Below are 19,204 nucleotides of genomic sequence, written 5' to 3'. Positions count from 1 at the left end.
TGGAATCGAAGTTACACACAAAGCACAGAGAGGTTCTTGTCAGTACTGTTTTCACTTATACAACCCCTGGCAAAAAATTATGGAATCACCGGCCTCGGAGGATATTCACTCAGTTGTTTAATTTTGTAGAAAAAAAAGCAGATCACAGACATGACACAAAACTAAAGTCATTTCAAATGGCAACTTTCTGGCTTTAAAAAACTATAAGAAATCAGGGAAAAAAATTGTGGCAGTCAGTAACGGTTACTTTTTAGACCAAGCAGAGGGAAAAAAATACGGAATCACTCAATTCTGAGGAAAAAATTATGGAATCACCCTGTAAATTTCATCCCCAAAACTACACCTGCATCAAATCAGATCTGCTCATTAGTCTGCATCTAAAAAGGAGTGATCACACCTTGGAGAGCTGTTGCACCAAGTGGACTGACATGAATTATGGCTCCAACTCGAGAGATGTCAATTGAAACAAAGGAGAGGATTATCAAACTCTTAAAAGAGGGTAAATCATCACGCAATGTTGCAAAAGATGTTGGTTGTTCACAGTCAGCTGTGTCTAAACTCTGGACCAAATACAAACATGGGAAGGTTGTTAAAGGCAAACATACTGGTAGACCAAGGAAGACATCAAAGCATAAGACAGAAAACTTAAAGCAGTATGTCTCAAAAATCGAAAATGCACAACAAAACAAATGAGGAACGAATGGGAGGAAACTGGAGGAAACTGGAGTCAACGTCTGTGACTGAACTGTAAGAAACCGCCTAAAGGAAATGTGCTTTACATAGAGAAAAGCTAAACGAAAGCCATCATTAACACCTAAACAGAAAAAAAACAAGGTTACAATGGGCTAAGGAAAAGCAATCGTGGACTGTGGATGGCTGGATGAAAGTCATATTCAGTGATGAATCTCGAATCTGCATTGGGCAAGGTGATGATGCTGGAACTTTTGTTTGGTGCCGTTCCAATGAGATTTATAAAGATGACTGCCTGAAGAGAAGATGTAAATTTCCACAGTCATTGATGATATGGGGCTGCATGTCAGGTAAAGGCACTAGGGAGATGGCTGTCATTACATATCAATAAATGCACAAGTCTACGTTGATATTTTGGACACTTTTCTTATCCCATCAATTGAAAGGATGCTTGGGGATGATGAAATCATTTTTCAAGATGATAATGCATCTTGCCATAGAGCAAAAACTGTGAAAACATTCCTTGCAAAAAGACACATAGGGTCAATGTCATGGCCTGCAAATAGTCCGGATCTTAATCCAATTGAAAATCTTTGGTGGAAGTTGAAGAAAATGGTCGATGACAAGCCTGCAAAGCTGATCTGGCAACAGCAATCAGAGAAAGTTGGAGCCAGATTGATGTAGAGTACTGTTTGTCACTCATTAAGTCCATGCCTCAGAGACTGCAAGCTGTTATAAAAGCCAGAGGTGGTGCAACAAAAAGTAGTGATGTGTTGGAGCGGCCTTTTTTTTCATGATTCCATTTTTTCCTCAGAATTGATGATTCCATATTTTTTCCCTCTCTAGTCTGAAAAAGTAACCGTTACTGACTGCCACAATTTTTCATGATTTCTTATAGTGTTTCTTAAAGCCAGAAAATTGCCATTTGAAATTACTTTAGTTTTGTGTCGTGTCTGATTTGCTTTTTTCGACAAAATTAAACAACCGAATGAACATCCTCCGAGGCTGATTCCATAATTTTTGCCAGGGGTTGTAGTACCAGCAACATGACACTTAACTAAACTGACTAAACCAATTCAACTACAAGAACACCTAAATCAATAACACTGACAACACTGTTAAACAGGAACATCAACATTTAAAACCTCTAACCTGCACTCCCATGGTGCATTGCAGCACAACATCAATTTACAGGCTAGCTAAAATCGCAAATTTCTCCCCAAAATTTTTGTCCTATCAACTTTCCGTTTTCACAACATTCATCCTTGACCCAAAATACATAAGCGTACCAAATCCCTCCAAAAAGCTGTCACCCTGTTTGGGTCCAGGCACACCACTCAACAAATATTGCTAAATATTATTCCCTCCCCCAGAGCACTTATATAGACTTCCAATTACTGTGGTCAACATGCTCAACTTGTGGCCCGGGGCAGGACTGGAGCGTATCTGTATTAACTCAACTGATACCTCAGGGTAACGGTTTTGACACTTGCCAAAATTTGACGCCAAGTCATATCAACGTGGCCAGAAGATGCATCTAAGGTTTTTAATATGTTCCAAGGACCCTCCAAGTTACTTCTGTGGACACACCCCAGCAGTGGAAGTCACATGAGGCGATGCCCTTGAAAACTTTCCTATTCCACACCTGCAGGTCAGCTGACTCCCTTTTATTAGCACTTCATTAGAATTCATTAATTGGTTTGTTTCTCCTGGGCACAGCCAGAACCAAAAACAGAGCAGTCAGAAACTGGAGCAAGCGTCTTGTGATCCAGATAGACAACACGCACAGGGCAGAGCTGCTTAAAGAAGTAGACGTCATTTTTATTTACTTGTTCTGTACATAGAGTTAATACCAGCACAGGTGTTAACCGTGGGAAATATTAACACATGTAAATGGTATAAGAAAATAAAAGGCACAATATTTTTTAATTCTTACACAAAAGAGACTTTCCAAGAATGAGGGGGGAAAAAAAACAGCATGGTAATATTGTTAATGCCATTACAAAACAATCTGAAGCACGAGGAAAAGCAAACACATCTTAAAAGAAAGAGAAAAAACAGGGTGTATTGCTTAATTAGTAGATTCCATGAAGGTTCAAACAGAAAACCACTGGTTTCAGACCAGGAGGCATTTTAAAAATATTGAGTAAACTTTTAACTAAATAAATACATTAAGCAGCATTTGGCCAAAGAGAACCACTTCCCTGGCCAAGAGGTCATGCACAGAGGCAACCAGCAGCATTTTTTTTTCCCTTTTGAACTTTAGGTACTATTAATAAAACCTCAACAAATTCAAACATCAGAATATGTTGATTTAGCTAACCAAAAACTACTTTAAAAAAAAAGTGTGCAGGAAGGGGGTGAACAAACAAAAGCTGCACAATACTGTTAAAGAGGACAGAGGGGGAAGGATAACAGGGGATATTTAAACAGCAGAACTCTACAGGTCCGAAGTGTTTAGTCTGCAACAGAACTGGTGCACAGACGCTTTCCGCTAATCCAAGAGGCGCCTTGTGCAGAGAATCTGTGCAGATATAATGGAATCAATGAGACTGCAAGCCTAACCGGACAGGAGCGGCATCACCACGAGTTTGGCGGAGGGGTGGGGGTGGAGGAGTTGGTGGATGCTAAAAGTCACTTTTGTCTTTTGTTCTCAAAGGCATTGATGAGATGTAATTGGCCTGCTGAGACTCTCCCCTGACTTACGTTAGCAAGGGTCTCACCAGTGACCAGCCCTCAATCCCGCACTGCTGTGATAGTGAATGGTGCTCAGACAGCTGCGGGAAGTGCTGGCGGGGTTACTGTAAAACCTCCATCAAACTTGGCACGCCTAATTAAAAAAAATTTGAAATCATCTGGGCCCGTATTCACAAAGCATCCTTAGGCGAAAAGTAGCTTGCAGTGACGTCATTCTAATAAAAATCTTAGAATTCCTCAAATTCTTAGAAATTTGTTACAATTTTTCCTTGGTAACAAACATATTCACAAAGCATCTTAGGCCTTAAACGGTTAAGAGGAGGGAGAAGCCTGAAAGTATCTTAGACAAAACGGCAGAAAGCGAGAGCGGAAGGAGATATTTTTTCCAGTCTACTGAATGGCAGTGATTCATTAACACGCTACCGGCTTGATGATGCAGAGATGTTTGTGGTTGCCTCATCAGGAATGAGCTTACTTTTCCCACCCAGCGTAGTACATAATAACGCCTGAGATGAAGGTCATCACAACGTTGTGATACCCCTATGGGAAAAATGTAAACTGCATGCAAATTAACATCATTATCAAAGCAAGCAATGCCAGCAGCCATAACCTAAACTCACCTGTTGGAAGAGAACTTGGCTTGTGTGCTGCAATTAAAGGCTTACATTAGGATTGGGGACCCAACGTAGACCAGAGGAGGCACACAGACACAGTGAGTTACCATAGCAACACTGCATGCCCACATATGGCACATACACTCAACAAAAATATAAACGCAACTTTTGGTTTTGCTCCCATTTTGTATGAGATGAACTCAAAGATCTAAAACTTTTTCCACATACACAATACCACCATTTCCCTCAAATATTGTTCACAAACCAGTCTAAATCTGTGATAGTGAGCACTTCTCCTTTGCTGAGATAATCCATCCCACCTCACAGGTGTGCCATATCAAGATGCTGATTAGACACCATGATTAGTGCACAGGTGTGCCTTAGACTGCCCACAATAAAAGGCCACTCTGAAAGGTGCAGTTTTGTTTTATTGGGGGGGATACCAGTCAGTATCTGGTGTGACCACCATTTGCCTCATGCAGTGCAACATATCTCCTTTGCATCATCCGTGAAGAGAACACCTCTCCAACGTGCCAAATGCCAGCGAATGTGAGCATTTGCCCACTCAAGTCGGTTACGACGAATTGGAGCCAGGTCGAGACCCCAATGAGGACGACGAGCATGCAGATGAGCTTCCCTGAGATGGATTCTGACAGTTTGTGCAGAAATTCTTTGGTTATGCAAACCGATTGTTTCAGCAGCTGTCTGAGTGGCTGGTCTCAGACAATCTTGGAGGTGAACATGCTGGATGTGGAGGTCCTGGGCTGGTGTGGTTACACGTGGTCTGCGGTTGAGGCTGGTTGGATGTACTGCTAAATTCTCTGAAACGCCTTTGGAGACGGCTTATGGTAGAGACATGAACATTCAATACACGAGCAACAGCGCTGGTTGACATTCCTGCTGTCAGCATGCCAATTGCACGCTCCCTCAAATCTTGCGACATCTGTGGCATTGTGCTGTGTGATAAAACTGCACCTTTCAGAGTGGCCTTTTATTGTGGGCAGTCTAAGGCACACCTGTGCACTAATCATGGTGTCTAATCAGCATGTTCATATGGCACACCTGTGAGGTGGGATGGATTATCTCAGCAAAGGAGAAGTGCTCACTATCACCCATTTAGACTGGTTTGTGAACAATATTTGAGGGAAATGGTGATATTGTGTATGTGGAAAAAGTTTTAGATCTTTGAGTTCATCTCATACAAAATGGGAGCAAAACCAAAAGTGTTGCGTTTATATTTTTGTTGAGTATGAAACAGTCTTTAAGAAAAGAAACAAACAGCCCCATGAATCTCTATTAATAGCTTAAATGACATGTTTTCTTCTGTGGGATGGGAGTAGATGCAAAATGAATTATTTTATTACTCTGTGGGCACAAATTCTCAGCGCTTCATGGGTGCAAGCGGGACTGAAAATACACACTGCGGGAAAGGCCGGGAGTCTAACACACGTTGCGGGTACGGGCGGTAATGGTCCGAATTTCAGCGGACGCAGGACAAAGAAATTAGTCCCGTACAGGGCTCTAGCTGCGATCTCCACTCTGGCTTTGGACTGCAGCACATATCAGCGCTTCTCACATGTCGCTTGTGCGCAATTACCAGCATGGAGAGTAAACCTAACAATAAGCTAATCCATCAGCATATGAATGAGGTGCGCACAAACATTTTGAAGCTGTACAACAATTAATTTAAGTTTGCCGAGTTTCATCATCATGTCATTAAATTATTTTCACAATTACACAATTTCTGAATACTGTTCAAGTTATACGATTGGTTGATTATACTGTCCATTAGGGTTTGTAAGAGTAGAATGGGAGGCAGAGCCTTCAGCTTTCAGGCTCCTCTCCTGTGGAACCAGCTCCCAATTCAGATCAGGGAGACAGACACCCTCTCTACTTTTAAGATTAGGCTTAAACTTTCCTTTTTGCTAAGCTTATAGTTAGGGCTGGATCAGGTGACCCTGAACCATCCCTTAGTTATGCTGCTATAGACTTAGACTGCTGGGGGGTTCCCATGATGCACTGTTCCTTTCTCTTTTGCTCTGTATGCACCACTCTGCATTTAATCATTAGTGATCGATCTCTGCTCCCCTCCACGCATGTCTTTTTCCTGGTTCTCTCCCTCAGCCCCAACCAGTCCCAGCAGAAGACTGCCCCTCCCTGAGCCTGGTTCTGCTGGAGGTTTCTTCCTGTTAAAAGGAGTTTTTTTCCTTCCCACTGTAGCCAGGTGCTTGCTCACAGGGGGTCGTTTTGACCATTGGGGTTTTACATAATTATTGTATGGCCTTGCCTTACATATAAAGCGCCTTGGGGCAACTGTTTGTTGTGATTTGGCGCTATATAAAAAATTGATTGATTGATTCACAACTAGGAGCGTGGAGAGCAATTTTTTTTTTTTCCCTTTTTGTGACAACCAATCACAGCTCTTTGAAGACGTCATACCAACGGGCTCCTCACAAAGATAAAGGTTTCTGTCCCCTCCTTGCTTAGAGTTCTCTCAGACACTCCTGGATCATTTTTTAGCCTAAAAATTAGGAATCTTTAGGCTAAGTCAGGAGCTTTCAGAGGACTCAGAAATGCTTTGTGAATACGAACCCTGGAGCTCGATGCTGTTGGCACCAAAAACCTAATGTTCCTGGCCACGTTCTTTCAGCTCACAACTTAAAACCGCTATTCAGCTTTTCCTTGTCACGTAATAAAACTGCATTAAAAGAGGAAAAATAGTACAATAAACACATACGGATGCACCACGTCAGGAAAAGCTCACTAGATCTGAGTCAGGCGTGTGAGTGCATAATCTACCATTTCAAACTAACTTTGTAAGTACACCTGCACTTGCATCTTTCAGAAAACTTGTCACACATCACCAGTTTAAAACCTGTTTAAGATTTAAGTTTTCCGATATGGAGCACACCGCTCTTTAAACCCAGTGGGGGAACAGCGAGGCTAATCTGCTAACCTGCTCATTAGAGGAGCTAACTTTTTTGTTAGCAGCTTAGCTTTTCAGATAACTTTGAAAATCATTAGCAGACCAATTCACTTCAACTAAGTTTAGATCAGCCAACAGTTAACCATTTTTTCCCCAAATAAAGTAATCAAAAACGTTTGTAAACCGTTAAATGGCATGTCTCTTCCTGTTAGAGCTCATACACTAAACCCAGTAAGTGAAACAGACATTACATGAAGGCAACAAGCATCATCTCAAAGAGATGGAGCAGGACAAGCCAGAATAAATACACCCCACTATTTAAAATTACATTTCTATGTATTTATTTCTTCATATTAGTTATTTATACTTTCTGTATTCTAAATAAAGTGGACACTGAATGGAATTTATTTAGTTAATTATATATTAAAATTTAAGCCTTTTGGGGCAGTTTTTCAGAGTTTAAGACCCAAGAAATTAAACCAAAGTTAAATTCATAGAATAAAATTAGCAGTTAATTTTGCAGTTAGCAGATTACCGGTTATCGAAGCCAACTTTCAGGTAGCTGTACCCACCACTGTTTACACCGGATGGTTACGACGGCAATGGCATGTTTGGCAGCTGACTTCACATATAAAGGAGACCAACGTGTGGTTCAGGTTAACATGTGAACTCATGCATTTACCATTAACATTAGTATATACAGGTATGGCAGGTCTTTGTTAACGTGAACCCCCACCCCCTAACAGTTTGTAATTGTTGTGGTTACATCACTGGGATTGAGCGCGACTCCATATGCTAAAATTAGCAAAGCCTTTTTTCTTTTCTTTTAAATGCATGTCAAAGTAGCAATGTCCAGTTTAAATATCAGTACGCTCCACATCTGAAAATTACAGGAAAACTTTAATCTCTGAGCTAGTTGTCACAGCCAAGAAATGTGAATGCACGTGTGCTTATCCAAAGAATAAGGTACAACAGTGATTGTTTTGACGAATGACTTGACTGGAGGGTTCAGTCCTCTTTTCAGTGCTCGCCCAGACCCACCAGGGCTACTGCTTTCAGGATCTCACACACACACAAATATTCTCACAGCAACACAACTTACCAAAGCCCCAAAGACTTGCAACAAACACTCCAAGAAATAATAATAATAATGAACAAAAACAAACAAACTGTGATGTAATGTGGTAAATATCTACTGTGTACACACATATACACACAGGCACACGCTCACACACAGGCATACACACAACGATGCCCAGTATTCTGGAAATGAAACGGACTCTAACGAGATACTGCCTAGCCGAAAACCAAGACACAACAAGGGATCAGGTTTTAGCTCGAAACCAAAGTCTGACGATGTAAACAGTCACAAAGCCCCTGCAACGGTTGATAACAGAGGGCTCACGATCATGGCGCAGCCCAAAGCACGCAAGCACGTAACCATGGTGACACTGGTGGCAAGGTGGAGACAGCCAGCAGATTCAGGTGGAAACTGGTGAGAAGGAACCAGCTGAAGTCCCAGATCAGTCACTCTCATCTGGATTCTGGGGTCCATGATTTTGACGTGGGTGAATGGGAAGAGACCCCTCCGTCCGTCACCTCACCCTCCCACTGACCGTTGATGTTCATTCGTGTCACCTTGACGATGTCACCAACCTGAAGACAGAAAAAAGAGTTACACTCAAAACAACCGAGATTTAAAATGACATTCCAATGTGCTCTGGCCCTGTAAAATAGAAAGCTTTTCTGCCACCTCCTGGCCATGTCTGGGATTGTTGCATGAAAATGTGTGATGGAAATGAAGAGCAGGTGTACTGACAGTTACACGTAGTTTGAAAGTACATAATCTGCTAGTGTCTTTCTTTTCCAAAGCAGCGATACAGTAGCCACAAAAAAAACAAACAAACAAACACCATTGCTGCTTGTATGAATTATGCTGAAGTAAAACAGAATGTGGTAACTGGAGAACTCTGAACACTATTCAACCCACCAGATCTGGTTAAAGATCAGATCACTGATCCGTTTCGTGCATGAGTGACGCAGCTCTACATTGATTGGCTGTCACCTGCGTCACTCATTACCCCCAAGAGCCTGGTCTGCTTGAGGTTTCTTCCTTATAGGGAGTTTTTCCTCACCACAGTTGCCTAGTGCTCGCTCTGGGGGTTGGTAAGGTTAGTCCTTACTGGCGTAAAGTGCCTTGATTCGACTTTCTTGTGATCTGGTACTATATAAATATAATTATAAGTGAATAGTATATTGATGTGTATGTCTGTGTCGACATGTAGTAGTGAATTTGTATTTATGTAAATATGACTGATTAGAATTGTTGGACTTGTACTAGCAGGGGTGGGCGCTAATAAGCTTTGCTTCAGCCCACACCCTTTCGGACTCACTAGTTTTGTCTGTGTTTGTTTGTGGAATTGTTCATTTTTTTTCTATTTGAATATTTTGTGTGCCGAATAAAAAACTTGTCACTTGTCACTCATGCATGAAACGGATCAGATTATAACAGAATGTGACTTTTTAATATCTTAAAATACATCAAGGTTTGCCATCTTGAACTTGTCCAAGGTCTGTCTCAAGAATGTTCCCTGTGAATTTGAAGACTGTGGCAGTAACAGAACTGGACTTATGCTGAACACAGAGACTGATAGACAGACAGATGCCAGGTCTTCGCAATACCCTATGGCCATGTGTTGGCCTTGGGTAAAAAGTATTAAATAACAGTTGTACACATTACAGTAAACAAACGTTTGACTGAGATAAATGTCACAACTTGGTAACAAATTATAAACTCAACTATCTTTTGCTCAGGTTTCTCATATACAAGCATTTATGTACTTTTTATGTTTTAGAATGTCTTAAATAATTCATGACATTTGTTTCTGCTGTCTGACTGTGGAAATTCTAACTTGCAGTTTCAACACGAAATGAGTGATTGCATTGTTTCAAGGGAGCCCAGTGTTGCGACCGAATGGTCCCCCCCCCCCCCCCCCCCCAAAAAAATCGGTCTGCCTTTTGCATCTGCACATGCATCATTAGCCGTGGTTCAAGGACTAAAACCTCGTTTCTGCATAAAACTGCACTTTAGTCAACATCTCAGCGACAGACAACTAAAGCTTTTGCACAATAATCATTTCCACATAAATTCACCATTATTTCATCACAAAAGACGGAGGAAGTGATCAGAGCGGCGCAGCTAAATGAGCTGCTAGCTGATGCGTTCACTGCGCAATTTCAAAGCGTCACGGAATATCGCCGAGCTTCTGCTTAAAATGGCCTTGTTTCTGCTTCAAACTGACTTTAGAATGATTTAAGAGGTTTTACCTTTACCATCTGATGATTAATAATCCCATTAAACCATTTGATTGCTTTGGGTGAAGAGACTCTGCTGCTCTGGTCCAAAATGATGCATGCGCAGATGCAAAAGGCAGATGCATTACAAGCACATCTACAGGCTTTATTTTGCTCTGTGCGTCGCGTTGGAAAGCGGTAGCTATCGTTAATAATTGATTAGTTGTTATGCTCTAGTCGGAACAATGTCGGACTCTGTAGTTTTCTCTGGGCCCCTCCCCAATCGGACCAGGAGTGACATGTTTAGCCACATGTTCTCCTTGAATTGCTGGCTGAGTGGTGTCCAAAAAAATGAGGTGGGCTTCATAGATAATTGGCAAAGCTTCTGGGAAAACCTGGTCTTGTTAGGAGAGACGGCATCCATCCCACTTTGGATGGAGCAGCTCTCATTTCTAGAAATCTGGCCAATTTTCTTAAATCCTCCAAACCGTGACTATCCAGGGTTGGGACCAGGAAGCAGAGTTGTAGTCTTACACACCTCTCTGCAGCTTCTCTCCCCCTGCCATCCCCTCATTACCCCATCCCGTAGAGACGGTGCCTGCTCCCAGACCACCAATAACCAGCAAAAATCTATTTAAGCATAAAAATTCCAAAAGAAAAAATAATATAGCACCTTCAACTGCACCACAGACTAAAACAGTTAATGTGGTCTATTAAACATTAGATCTCTCTCTAAGTCCCTGTTAGTAAATGATATAATAATTGATCAACATATTGATTTATTCTGCCTTACAGAAACCTGGTTACAGCAGGATGAATATGTTAGTTTAAATGAGTCAACACCCCCGAGTCACACTAACTGCCAGAACGCTCGTAGCACGGGCCGAGGTGGAGGATTAGCAGCAATCTTCCATTCCAGCTTATTAATTAATCAAAAACCCAGACAGAGCTTTAATTCATTTGAAAGCTTGTCTCTTAGTCTTGTCCATCCAAATTGGAAGTCCCAAAAAACAGTTTTATTTGTTATCTATCGTCCACCTGGTCGTTACTGTGAGTTTCTCTGTGAATTTTCGGACCTTTTGTCTGACTTAGTGCTTAGCTCAGATAAGATAATTACAGTGGGCAATTTTAACATCCACATAGATGCTGAGAATGACAGCCTCAACACTGCATTTAATCTATTGTTAGACTCAATTGGCTTTGCTCAAAATGTAAATGAGTCCACCCACCACTTTAATCATACCTTAGATCTTGTTCTGACTTATGGTATGAAAATTGAAGACTTAACAGTATTCCCTGAAAACCCCCTTCTGTCTGATCATTTCTTAACATTTACATTTACTCTGATGGACTACCCAGCAGTGGGGAATAAGTTTCATTACAGTAGAAGTCTTACAGAAAGCGCTGTAACTAGGTTTAAGGATATGATTCCTTCTTTATGTTCTCCAATGCCATATACCAGCACAGGGCAGAGTAGCTTCCTAAACTCTGTGAGTGAGATACATTATCTCGTCAATAGTTTTATATCCTCATTGAGGACAACTTTGGATGCTGTAGCTCCTCTGAAAGAGAGAGCTTTAAATCAGAAATGCCTGACTCCGTGGTATAACTCACAAACTCACAGCTTAAAGCAGATAACCCGTAAGTTGGAGAGGAAATGGCATCTCACTAATTTAGAAGATCTTCACTTAGCCTGGAAAAAGAGTCTGTTGCTATATAAAAAAGCCCCCCATAAAGCTAGGACATCTTACTACTCATCACTAATTGAAGAAAATAAGAACAACCCCAGGTTTCTTTTCAGCACTGTAGCCAGGCTGACAAACAGTCAGAGCTCTATTGAGTCGAGTATTCCTTTAACTTTAACTAGTAATGACTTCATGACTTTCTTTGCTAATAAAATTTTAACTATTAGAGAAAAAAATACTCATAACCATCCCAAAGACATATCGTTCTCTTTGGCTGCTTTCAGTGATGCCGGTATTTGGTTAGACTCTCTCTCCAATTGTTCTGTCAGTTATTTTCATTAGTTACTTCATCCAAACCATCAACATGTCTATTAGACCCCATTCCTACCAGGCTGCTCAAGGAAGCCCTACCATTAATTAATGCTTCGATCTTAAATATGATCAATCTGTCTTTATTAGTTGGCTATGTACCACAGGCTTTTAAGGTGGCAGTAATTAAACCATTACTTAAAAAGCCATCACTTGACCCAGCTATCTTAGCTAATTATAGGCCAATCCCAACCTTCCTTTTCTCTCAAAAATTCTTGAAAGGGTAGTTGTAAAACAGCTAACTGATCATCTGCAGAGGAATTTGAAGAGTTTCAGTCAGGGTTTAGAATTCATCATAGTACAGAAACAGCATTAGTGAAGGTTACAAATGATCTTATGGCCTCAGACAGTGGACTCATCTCTGTGCTTGTTCTGTTAGACCTCAGTGCTGCTTTTGATACTGTTGACCATAAAATTTTATTACAGAGATTAGAGCATGCCATAGGTATTAAAGGCACTGCGCTGCAGTGGTTTGAATCATATTTATCTAATAGATTACAATTTGTTCATGTAAATGAGGAATCTTCTTCACAGACTAAGGTTAATTATGGAGTTCCATAAGGTTCTGTGGTAGGACCAATTTTATTCACTTTATACATGCTTCCCTTAGGCAGTATTATTAGACATCATTGCTTAAATTTTCATTGTTACACAGATGATACTCAGCTTTATCTATCCATGAAGCCAGAGGACACACTCCAATTAGCTAAACTGCAGGAATGTCTTACAGACAAAGACATGGATGACCTCTAATTTCCTGCTTTTAAATTCAGATAAAACTAAAGTTACTGTACTTGGCCCCACAAATCTTCGAAACATGGTGTCTAACCAGATCCTTACTCTGGATGGCATTACCCTGACCTCTAGTAATACTGTGAGAAATCATTTTTGATCAGGATATGTCATTCAATGCGCATATTAAACAAATATGTAGGGCTGCTTTTTTGCATTTGCGCAATATCTCTAAAATTAGAAAGGTCTTGCCTCAGAGTGATGCTGAAAACTAATTCATGCATTTATTTCCTCTAGGCTAGACTATTGTAATTCATTATTATCAGGTTGTCCTAAAAGTTCCCTGAAAAGCCTTCAGTTAATTCAAAATGCTGCAGCTAGAGTACTGACAGGGACTAGACGAAGAGAACATATTTCACCCATATTGGCTTCTCTTCATTGGCTTCCTGTTAATTCCAGAATAGAATTTAAAATTCTTCTTCTTACTTATAAGGTTTTGAATAATCAGGTCCCATCTTATCTTAGGGACCTCATAGTACCATATCACCCCAATAGAGCGCTTTGCTCTCAGACTGCAGGCTTACTTGTAGTTCCTAGGGTTTGTAAGAGTAGAATGGGAGGCAGAGCCTTCAGTTTTCAGGCTCCTCTCCTGTGGAACCAGCTCCCAATTCGGATCAGGGAGACAGACACCCTCTCTACTTTTAAGATTAGGCTTAAAATTTTCCTTTTTGCTAAAGCTTATAGTTAGGGCTGGATCAGGTGACCCTGAACCATCCCTTAGTTATGCTGCTATAGACTTAGACTGCTGGGGGAGTTTCCATGATGCACTGAGTGTTTCTTTCTCTTTTTGCTCTGTATGCGCCACTCTGCATTTAATCATTAGTGATTGATCTCTGCTCTCTTCCACAGCATGTCTTTTTCCTGGCTCTCTCCCTCAGCCCCAACCAGTCCCAGCAGAAGACTGCCCCTCCCTGAGCCTGGTTCTGCTGGAGGTTTCTTCCTGTTAAAAGGGAGTTTTTCCTTCCCACTGTCGCCAAGTGCTTGCTCACAGGGGGTCGTTTTGACCGTTGGGGTTTTTCCGTAATTATTGTATGGCTTTGCCTTACAATATAACGCACCTTGGGGCAACTGTTTGTTGTGATTTGGCGCTATATAAATAAAATTTATTTGATTTAGTCTTTTTTTTCTGGGGATGTTGCAGCACCACACACAGGCCTGGCTTATGTACTACAACGTTAAAGCTTCGAGGTACAGAATTTGCCTCGAATAGTTTTGTAATCCAATTATTCGAGTTACTCGACTAATCGTTTCAGCCATAACACAGATGTGAAGCAGTTCTCATAAACAGTGTTTATACAATTAAATATTAGTTCAGTGATTCACAGGAAAAATAAATCTTCCAAGTATTTTTCACTGTATGCAGTAAATATTTGAAATTGCGAAGAAAAATGCAGACTGAAATTTTTAATAATATTCCTTTTTCACTTTCTGTAAAGTAATAAATTTGATACATTTTTCTTAATGTTTGATTTGAAATAGAATGTACAGTTCACAATGCATTTCTATGTATGGCAATAAAAGCTATTATAAGGATTTTGAGTGTTACTTATTTTTAAACACTTATTTTGATTTTGCCAAGAAGCCTACCTGAGGATAGGTTCAAGCAGCATGTTCTGAGATGCATATAGCAAGTGAAGGTTTGGATAAATGCAAGCGTAGCCAACCCTAATGTGGGCTCACCTCTTGATGATTGATGAAAGGAGGATGAATATCTCCAGCACATATTATTCACTGGTTTATCACCACTACAGTTCTGGTGCTGTTAGATCTTAGTGCTGCATTCGACACCGTGGATCACCATATTCTACTCGATAGGCTGTAGAATCATTTTGGGATTACTGGGAGTGCCCTTGCATGGTTGACATCATACCTGACCACTACCATTGACATTAACGCTTGTCCGATTGTCCGGGACAAGTGTAAAATGTGATCGAACAAGCAATATGCTCTAAATCGTCCGACTGGACAAGTGGCACTTTTTTTCTTTGGTTTAAACGTTCAAATTCTTTATTTTCATCACTCGGAACCAAAATACCTGACCGTCGTCTTTTTGTTTTCTTATTTACATCACGTCTCGTCTCGCACCTCGCAAGAAAACGTCTTTGGTTTTTCCCGCCACTCTCCACGCAGTAGACAATCGGGAAACATGATATCACAGGGTTCTCCCCAGACAATGGGACAACGGCGTCATGCCATCAGTGTTATGACAGTGCCGTCACACTCTGCCCTGCTCTCAGGTAGTTTTCTAAAATCCAGCCAGGCTGCTTGTGCTGAACTGCCCGCTTGCCCCTCCCCTGCTGGCAGGCTGCGGCTCAGAGAGCACAGTGGAAAAAAACTGTCAAAGTCTTCAGATAAAAAGAGCTCCTTCTGCTTGCATAGCAACAGAAATTAATTTATAGGGTTTATTTTACAGCTGAAAGCCTTCATGTTTTCAAAGTTTGCTCAAATACCGTATGAGAGTGAAGAGTCTCTCGTTCCCTCACACACAGTGAGAGAGAGAGGAGGAAAAAGTGTGAACAGACGCTACACGCTGTAAAAAGCAGTGAAGCAATTGTAATCAACGATCTTCACCACACAGCCTCAGTGAAACAGTAAAGTGTAAAAAACTGATTCAGAAAGTTTTTCATCCACGATTTCATCATTAAAACAGCAAATTTACTCCTTTACGTCTTCCAGAATTATTTTTTTCATTTTCTTTTTATTATTGTTGTTTATGCACTAATGACACCCGATCAAATTACTTGCATGTGAGAACTTATTTAGTAATAAATTTGATTCTGATTTGACAATCAAATCAGTCTAGATTTAGCTCTTGTTCAAACAAGACAATTAGGGGTTATAGTTTTTTTTTTAATGAGTATGGAATTCCACTCAAAAATGTTGAGAAAAAAAAAATAAAGCTAAACTGTCAACATGACAGAAAACACTGCCTGGACTCTTACTGGACTGAAGATACAATGCGTCATTTTTAAGTAAGAGAGCAAATGCTATGTCCATCAAATATTAATGTGTTTTTAAACTTTTCAATGTTATTTATTTTATTAACTTTGACAGAAAAATACAAAAAAGAACTTTGATATTGCAACATAAGTGTAATTTGTTTTGTCTATTCTTGCTTTCAATGCATCTAAAACCATTGAAATTTGAATTTTAATCACCCAGAAAGGAGAGAGACAATTCATGAAAAAGTGTAATTTCAGTACTTCCACAGTAGCACGACCCTGGACACCCCTAGGTGACACGCGCCATTGGCTTCACACGGCTCGCACCTACGGCACTTGCTTGTCCAGACAACCAGCTTATCCTATAGGACAAGTAAACTGCCGGGGTTACTTGTCCTATGGACAACTACACTAAAAAGCTTAATGTCAATGCCTGGACCAGTCGTTCTGACTGTGGTTTGCACAATACCACTACCTCTAACCTTAGTGACATGAAATTTGAGGTTCCACAGGGGTCCGTCTTAAGCCCCCTGCTTTTCCTCCCTTTATGTAGCACCCCTTGGGCACATATTGCAGTGTTTTGGGATTGCTTTTATTGCTAAGCTGATGATAATCAGTTATACATGCCGATAACTGCTGGTAATCTCATCCACATAAAATGCTTAGAAGATTGCCTTGCATCAATGAGAAGCTGGATGATCAGCAATTTCCTACTTTTAAACTCTGACAAGTCTGAAATGATGATTCTTGGTCCAGTGAGACATTGGCATCAATTTGAGCAGCTAACGCATAGCCTAGGCTTGTGTGTCATACATCACACTGACAAAGTGAGGAACCTTGGGATAATTTTTGATCTTACGTTGTCCTAGGACCTCCACATTAGAGACTTACAAGGACTGCTTCGTTCCACCTGCGAAATATAGTGAAGATTCGTCCCATCCTGTCTATGGCTGATGCTGAGACCCTGATTCATGCATGTGTTTTTTCTAGATTGGACAACTGCAATGTTCTATTTTCTGGTTTACTGCAGTCCAGCATTAAGAGTCTCCAAATGGTTCAAAATGCTGCTGCCAGATGTTTGACAGGAAGCTAAAGTTTGACCACATTACATCCATTTTGGCATCTTTTCCCTTGCTTCCTGTCCCTGTGAGATCAGTAAGGTTCTGTTACTAACCGATAAAATTATTCACGGACCGGCACCTCCCTACCTAGCTGACCTAATTAAACCCTACGTACTGGCCCGGGCTATGCATTCTTAGGGTGCAGGACTACTTTGTGTCCCTCGGGTGAATAAAAAGTCTGCGGGACACAGAGCTTTCTCTTATCCTGCACCTGCTTTGTGGAATGATCTCCCTGCATCAAAAAAACTGATTCTGTACAGACTTTCAAGTCCAGACCTAAGACACACTTATTTTCCCATTTGTATGCCTAGCATACTAGCACAGTATGTTACTGTGCTTTCTACCCTTTTAAATTAATTTTATTAGTAAGCAGAGAGGGCAGCAGCCTCAACTTTATCTGAAGCCTGGGTCCTTTAGTGACGTTTAGGGCTAGCGGGCGGCGACCACCTTAGTATTTTTTCTGTTTTTCTTGTTGCTTAATACTGACAAATTATACTGTATTTGTTGTCTTTCTGCCACCTGATTCTGTTTTTTTTCCCCTCTCTGAGGTGTGGCTCCACCCAGACATGAGAGTACGTCTTCTGCTGCAGGCCTTCCGTCGTATGCACCAGCATGGTCTCCCAAAATTTGCTGTATATTCGTATTGTTAATTGTGTCGATAGGATGGCCCAAGCAATGGGTCACCCCTTTGAGTCTGGTCTGCTTGAGGTTTCTTCCTCAAATCATCAGAGGGAGTTTTTCCTTAACACTGTTGCCTGTGTGCTTGCTCTAGAGGTTGGTAAGGTTAGACCTTACTTGTGTGAAGTGCCTTGAGGCAGCTTTGTTGTGATTTGCCACTATATAAATGAAATAAATAAAATTAAATGTTAGTTTCAGAGGTCACTGATGATCTCATGTGCAACTACACAGGAAGGTCTAAGTGCTCTCGCAATTGTGCGTGCAAGAGTCAAAATATGGCATGTACACAGTAAAAGTCTGCACAGCAAAATAAATTGCCAGAACTACATTTGGTCCCACTCCAAATGGAGCTAAATAAACTCTTATCACAGTGTAAAACAAATTATCATGCTGTGAATGACTCTTATTGCAGTTAAAAAACTTAATTTGACAAGATGATAGAGCTAATTTCACACTATAATAAAGGATAATTAACAGAGCAAGAGATCTGCATGGAAAAATATCAGACTGAGGTCTTGACAGTACAAAAAAAAATGCAGTACAAAAAAGACAGGTCTGATATTCCTGTACAGACCAAGCAAGCAAGGTTAATAATTTTGTATTATATGGCTGTTCAGAGCTGTGTTTTCATCTTGTTGGTATTAATTTTGCATGTCCACTTCGAGCTAGTCTGTTGTTAATTCCTCCAATTCAAACTCGTCAGTGTAATAGAATTCGCTTCCAGAATGGTCCTCTTCACTCAATTTCTTTGTTTACTTTTTGTTTTGTGCCGTGAAAATTTTAAACGAAGTCGCAAATCTGATACGTGATCTAGACTGGCTGTCATGGTAACGGTCTGATATGGGAAAATATCAGACCAATCAGAGCGTGCATACTAGCATAGCCATATAATAGAGTTGATTTAACTCTTGTTGGAGTGGGATCCATTGTAGTCCCTGTAGAATGCATTTTACTCTGCAAAATTCGCTGTGTAGAGTTGTAGCTGTGTGATGAGCGTTACTGTCCATCAGGTATCCCTTTATTTTCTGTGGTTAGGAATCTTTGATACCCTTCCTCAGGTCAGCTCTGGCAGTGCTGTAGAGAGCTCTGTCTCCCATCCTGAAGGGCGAGTTACAAGCTCTGATCAGGGTCCGGACTTCCTTCATCATGCAGGGCTTCCTGTTTGGAAAGACCCGGATGCATCCGTTTTCAGTGACATTTCCTACACAGTACCTGACAGGACAGACTGTGTGTGTGTGTGTCCAGGTCCTGATCTTCAAAAATGCTCCACTCTGTGCAGGCAAAGCAGTCCTGCCGCTGGGTGAGGCCAGGCTTTGATGGTCTGGGTGGCTGGGTTTGTTTGCCTCCAGAGGAGGATGTATTCTGGAAAGGTGAGAAGAGAAAGGTGGCCTGATTG

General features: G+C 40.9%; 1 protein-coding gene across 2 annotated transcripts in view; it reads right to left on the bottom strand.

Annotated features, from left to right (window-relative positions):
• The window catches only part of crkl (v-crk avian sarcoma virus CT10 oncogene homolog-like), a 63,906-nt gene that overhangs the window by 20,167 nt on the left and 24,535 nt on the right, over positions 1-19,204 (bottom strand). The window contains exon 3 of one of the 2 annotated variants that reach the window (XM_034192909.1): positions 7,659-8,583. The exons of the other annotated variant lie outside the window; for it this stretch is intronic. Within the exon in view, the coding sequence (XP_034048800.1) occupies positions 8,461-8,583 (123 nt within the window). The 3' untranslated portion in view covers positions 7,659-8,460. Of the gene's footprint in view, positions 1-7,658; positions 8,584-19,204 lie in introns of those variants that run through there. 2 annotated transcript variants of the gene reach the window in all.

Source organism: Thalassophryne amazonica, chromosome 17 (genome assembly GCF_902500255.1).
Source record: "Thalassophryne amazonica chromosome 17, fThaAma1.1, whole genome shotgun sequence".
In the NCBI taxonomy this organism is placed as follows: Eukaryota; Metazoa; Chordata; class Actinopteri; order Batrachoidiformes; family Batrachoididae; genus Thalassophryne; species Thalassophryne amazonica.
The sequence above is the reverse complement of the archived record's forward strand: the minus strand, read 5'-3'. Positions and strand labels throughout refer to the sequence as shown.